Below are 6,000 nucleotides of genomic sequence, written 5' to 3'. Positions count from 1 at the left end.
TATTCACACTACGAAAAGCTCAGCCGATACCTGAGTCTGTACAACTAACCAAAAGAAACCTCGAAGAGGGAAAGGGGGAAAAGCAAACTGAGTTGCCAGGGAAACCAAGGGAGACTTTGTAGCAGTGCCAAACTGAGAGGGCCAGAAAGCTGGAGGACTGCTCAGGCAACATCCCATGATTTTAGAGTAGGCTCCTGAAATAGTGGCTCTCACTCATTCATAGCACAAAGCCGGAGACACCAGAAGCTAGGGGCAGACTTGGAAGGATACAGGGGACAGGGCAGTGTGGACCCTGGAGGGAACAATATCCATGTCCTGGAGGGCTGGATGAAGTCCAAGTTAGCCTGGGTTAGAACCCTAACTTTACCACTAAAGAACTATACACTCAGGCAACTCCTTCCAATCAAACCTATCTCCCCATCTGAAACGGGAACAGGGTTAAGGATGACATGGGATGCATAGCGAAGGTTAGCATGTGTACATGAGACTCCTGGGCACTTCACTTCTCTGAATAAAATCCCGTCTATTCACATTTTGGTTTTTTTGTTGTTGTTGTTGTTTTGAGACAGGGTTTCTCTGTGTAGCCCTGGCTGTCCTGGAACTCACTCTGTAGACCAGGCTGGCCTCGAACTCAGAAATCCACCTGCCTCTGCCTCCCAAGTGCTGGAACTAAAGGTGTGCCCCATCACTTCCCGGCGTCTATTCACATTTTTAAAGACAGATGTGGAAGACTGAATCCAATTTTTTAAAGCCAATACCTATTTACATAATACAATCCTTAGAGAAAAGGCATCCAGTTGTGGCTGAGACTGGCATTCCCCGCCACCCCCATCTGGACTCCTACATTGCACCACACAGCTCACCCTGACTGCAGAGACCTTTGGACTCTATCATTTTCTTGCTTACACTTATTCTCCCCAACCACATTATAAACAGGCTCAAGTAAACACTACCACCAAACTATCCATTATACCCCAGGTCCTAAATCACAGTCAACAGGTTTCTGGAAACCCAGCAATCAAAAGTGTCAAAATCAAGGTAGCCAGCAGCAGGGACTGGAAACCGCATACTATCCCTGCTCAGAGTCCTGGGTCAGTTTGGAGGATCTGGGTCAGTCTGTCTGCTTGCACAAGTCTGACTGACTTCAGGAAGCTGCAGAGCAGCAGCTTAAATTTGAGTAAGATAAAAATACAGTGGACTCAAGAGACTCAGCAAGCTCAGGGCTATGCTTGATACAAATGAACCTGCAAACTTATCACATGGCATCCCTGTGCTTGCTACTCAAACTAGAGTTAAAGACAAATGCAGCTTATTTTCTGAATTTTTATTATTATTATTTTTAAACTCTAAGGTAGGCAGGGAGTTCAGTGGTTAAGAGTACATACTATTCTTGGAGAGAACCAGAGTTCAATACCAGCACAGTACCACGTAGAGGACACTGTTCTGTACTCACACATACAAACCCACACTCACATTTATAACCTATAATTTTTAAAAGTTTTAACCATTTTGGGTTGTTGGGGGTGTGATCATTTAAAACAGGGTCTGGTATAGTTTAGGTTGGCTTTGAACCTGTGTCAATTTCCTTGTCTCAGCATCCTAATGCTTCATTCAATGAAGGGCAACACAACACCCATCTAGCTAGAAAGCGATTCTTTTTTTGTTTTTGGAAACAGGGTTTCTCTGTGTAGCCTTGGCTAACCTGGAACTAACTCTGTAGACCAGGCTGGCCTCCAACTCAGAGATCTGCCTATTTCTGTGGGGATTCAAAGTGTGCACCACAATGCCTGGCTTAGTAAGCAAGTCTTAAAATGCTGCTCGGGAGGTTGAATGTGGCCCCGCTAAAGGGTAAGTAACACACGCAGGTGAAATGAAAATACACAACCGGTACAGGAAGCCCGATCAACACTCACCGCAGACACCTTTCAAACAAGTGAGGTGAGTCAATGAGGTAGAACCCCAAATCCTCCATCTAGGCATGGACAGGCTGAAAGACCCCATTTCCCCTCACAGCCCTCCCTCCTTTGTTAAGGACACTGAGGGTATAGGATCCGGGCAGAGACCCAGAGCGAACAGAAATGAAAGAACAGGCTGTGTACCCCAAAGAGAGGAACAGGAGGAGGTTTTCAATGCAAGAAAACAGGATGGCAGCATTCGCCTGCTTGCAGTGCTGATGAGGCCGACACACGCACGTGCAGAAATGACGTGAGATGACACACTTAGTAAAACGATACACTTTACTCGCACAACCTGAGCCTCTACTAAAACCCAACCAGCCACAAGCTGTTTGCTATCCTTTATTAAGAAGTCCCACATTCTTGTGGGACTCCAGCCAAACCAGACAGGTCCCCTAAATATAGCAGGAGGCCTGGAAGGGGAAGGGAATGACTTAGGATCCCACCACACCTCCCTGGAAACAGAAATCCACCACAGACAGACGGACAAACGGACGGACAAGAGCTGGGGAGAACCCACCTCACTCTCGGTTCTCTCCCCGTTACACCCACTCAAAAAGAAAGTCAAACACTGGCTATGCAGACCCCAGCCCACCCACCCACCCATAGCAGCGTTTGTGGGACTCCCCTCTGCAACGGGTAGCCCCAAGACAACTTCCTACGGTTCCTCCTTGACTTTGGTTTGCTCCTGGCAACTCCGCGCCCTCTTCCTCCTTCCCTCAGCCTCCAGCTCACTCTCGCATCTTCTACCACCTACTCGGACCTTCCCTCTCTCTTGCTCTCTGCTTTCTGGCCTCCTTGCCCCAGGGCTTCTTGGGGAAGCAGCGGGCACCTTCCTCCTAGCAAGGGCCCCACTAGGCCCAGTTTGCCCAGCATGTGGGGCTCACACAGCCGCCCCACTCTCTTTGAGGTCAGGGGCTGAGCGCTGCCGTCGCATTCGCGGAGGGGTAGTGTATGGTGGGTAGCGGGGCCCTGGCCGCTGGGCTGGGAAAGGTTGGGGCTGTTGGGGAGAACAGTTGTGCTTTGGGGGCCGTAAGTGCTGAGGTTCTGGCTGTGTAGAACCCCCTCCCCGAGATCGGCTCCCTCCATCTAGTGAATTCCTGCGAGGACGGTGGGGCCTTCGGGGACTTGGAGGCCTGCGGTTAGGGGGAACTGGGGGGACAGTGACCTCTTCAGGGGGTTGGGGAGCTGGAGCCTCGCCACTCCCCATTCCTGGCCAGGACTCCCGGTGCTGAGGGTTGCTTTTGAAGGGGAAGCGCAGCTTGCAATCATGCGGGGGCACAAAGCGGGCTGGAGGCCTGCGCAGCCCCCCACCCCGGCCCCCAGAGCCCTGCAATCCCTGCAGCCGCAGCTGCTCCTGCTTGAGCCAGCGAAGGCGGCCGCGACGGAAGGCAGGGTCCTCCTCCATCAATCTTGACACCCGTTCCCAGCTGGACTGGGGTGGTGAGGTGGGCCGGACAGCTGGTGAGTGGTCATTGGGCACGGTCTCCTCTACTGCCTCTGACCCTTCGGGTGGGGCCCAGGTGACCAAACCAGATTCTTCATTATCATCCTCAAGATCCTGGGAGAGAGAATAGGAGAAAAGACATGTGGGGAGAGCCGAGTCCCAAGCTCATGTAATTCAAGGAGCACATTAGAAGAGCCAAGAGGTGCCAGGTGGTGATGGCAGCGCATGCCTTTAATCCCAGCACTTGGGAGGCAGAGGCAGGCAGATTTCTGAGTTCGAGGCCAGCCTGGTCTACAGAGTGAGTTCACAGAGACACCCTGTTTCGAAACCTCCCCCCAAGCCCCCAAAAAAGAGCCAAGAGGGACCGATGGGGCGTAGTATGGTTTGGAGATAATGATACTAGCATGGGCCCACTTGCTAAACGGTATGAGCTCAATCCTGTCTGCCACTTTAGCTCTGTGGTCCATCTTTGCTTGTGACTGCTCTCTTCCTCAGCAGCCCCATGTGTGTGACGATGCCAGTAAGAACAGCATTTACCACCAAGTGCTGTAAGAACTAAGTGCGCTCCACTTCGGGCGGAGAACAGTAAGGAAGGACCGGAAGGCAGCTAAGGGTGGCCACCATGAAATTCCCTGGAGGTCGGTACTTCAGTCAAGGCCTGGAGGAAGTGAGAAGCCAGCAGTTTCCCCGGGAGGCAAACAGAGCAACAGGTCTCAAGGCCTTGAGATGTGAGCATGCCCAGCAAGCTGGAGAGCCTGGAGTGGGTAGGTGAGGGGACAGGACTAGAAGCCCCACTGGAGAGGAAGCCTTTGGTAACCTCAAGTCACAACTGTAATCATCTGCGGTGTCCCTCAGAAGGTGGCTGGGACTGAGTAGAAAATGCTTGTAGCAAGCCAAGGGTTGCACATTACTGGGGATACAGCAGATACTCCAATGTGAGTATCTGAGTGAGTACATGCAAAGGAGGGAGAGAGGTGAGCGTCCCCATTCAGTCTCTCCAGTGATCAGAGGGGAGGCCGGTTATGTATACACACAGGAACAGGCTTTAAGTAACCACCACGTGCTGTTCTCAGCGGTTCTCAGACACCACTGACACCACTTGGCAGCCTATCAGACAGAGACACATTTGGTATGCTGGGGTTGGTGGATATCAGAATCTGTACTTTTGTTTGGTTTTTTGAGACGTACCTCAGGCTGGTCTTGAACTACTGACCTGTGCCTGCCTCTCAGGTGCTGGGATTATAGCCAGGTGCTAATAAGCATACCTAGTTCAGAATCTGTACTGCCTTCGTGCAGATATTTTTATGCGTATGTGTGCGTGTGCATGGGGCCAAGGGGGTGTGTGTGCAGGGCAGAAGACAACCTTAGGTTGTTTCCTCCTCAGGTGTGTCTACCTTGTTTTTTGACATAGGATCCCTTACTGCCCTAGAACTCCTGGAGTAGACTAGACAGCCAACAAGCCTTAGAGATCTGCCTCTCTTCATTCCCTCTTGCCTACAGCACTAGGATTATAAATGTGCACCATTGTACCCAACATGGGTTCTGGGAATTGAACTCAGATCCCTCATGTTTTGATGGCAAGCATTTACCACCTGAAGCCTGCAGAATCTATTTATTTATTTTTCATTTGCCTGCATATATGTTGGAAACTGAATTAGTGTCCTCTGAAAGAGCAGCATGATGGTTGAGTCACCTCTCCAGCCCGTATACAGTCTATTTTTAGTATCATTCTGGAGATTGTGAAGCATGTGATTCATAAACTCAAAAAAACAAAAACAGAGCCCGATGAACTTCACTAAGCCTTTTCAAAAGACAGAGAAGGAAGTTGGGATGTGAGGGGGAGCTGCAGGACCCTAACAGGCAGGCAGGAGCTGAAGGAGGGGGGAAGAAGTGGCCACCAGGCTTCCTACCTGGGTCAGCGGGATAACCCTCTCCATGCGGAGCATCCGGTCCCGCAGGGCCTGCAGCTCTCGGTCCTTGCTGCTGTTCTGCAGCTTCACTTCCTGCAGAATCCCTGTCAGCTTGTCGATGTGAGCCCGGAGGTCTTCCACCTCTGCCCCGCGGGCCCCCTCCTCACCGCCACCTCCGCCACCTCCGCCTCCTTCTTCTTCACCCACAGTATCCCAGACATCCCTGGCCACAGCTCTCCAGGCATCTCCAGGCCCCTCAGGCTTGCCGTAGGTTCGGCACAGCTCCCTCATCTTGAGAGCAGCCAGGGCTTCAATTTCTGCTCGTCCATGACGGAAGTCAGCCAGGGCTACCTCATAGCATATCTCCTTAACTGCTTGCATCTTCAGGTCAGCCATGGTGGCCCATCGGGGGTCTTTGCCCTGGAGCCGGCGTCGCTGAGGGATCTGATAAACTCTTCGAGGGGCCCTGCGCTTGCCACTGCTGGGCAGGCCACAGCGCTTGACAATGGTCTGGACTGTGGTAGGGGGCAGCTGCTCCCGCAAGGAGGAAATCAGCCGCCAACTTTCTTCACAAGAGCGCTTGTCGGAGTCTTCCCCACTGTCAGAATCTGCATACTAGGGCAGAGAGAAGAGAACTAAGGCCACCTCAGAGACTACCCTTGTGTCAGTTAGTATACCCGGACCCAGG

At 51.9% G+C, this 6,000-nt stretch overlaps 1 protein-coding gene across 4 annotated transcripts in view; it reads right to left on the bottom strand.

Moving 5' to 3' along the window:
• Positions 1–1,321: 1,321 nt before the first annotated feature.
• Kif1c (kinesin family member 1C) overlaps positions 1,322–6,000 on the bottom strand; it is a 29,121-nt gene continuing 24,442 nt past the window's right edge. For 2 of the 4 annotated variants that reach the window (XM_031353490.1, XM_031353489.1), the window contains exons 22-23: positions 5,313–5,927; positions 2,285–3,516 (exon numbers count right to left, since the gene is read on the bottom strand). In XM_031353490.1, coding sequence (XP_031209350.1) covers positions 2,839–3,516; positions 5,313–5,927 — 1,293 coding nt within the window. In that variant the 3' untranslated portion in view covers positions 2,285–2,838. Of the gene's footprint in view, positions 3,517–5,312; positions 5,928–6,000 lie in introns of all 4 variants that reach the window. The other 2 variants (XM_031353488.1, XM_031353491.1) reach the window with 2 other exon arrangements.

This window comes from Mastomys coucha, unplaced genomic scaffold (genome assembly GCF_008632895.1).
Source record: "Mastomys coucha isolate ucsf_1 unplaced genomic scaffold, UCSF_Mcou_1 pScaffold5, whole genome shotgun sequence".
Lineage (NCBI taxonomy): Eukaryota > Metazoa > Chordata > Mammalia > Rodentia > Muridae > Mastomys > Mastomys coucha.
The sequence above is the reverse complement of the archived record's forward strand: the minus strand, read 5'-3'. Positions and strand labels throughout refer to the sequence as shown.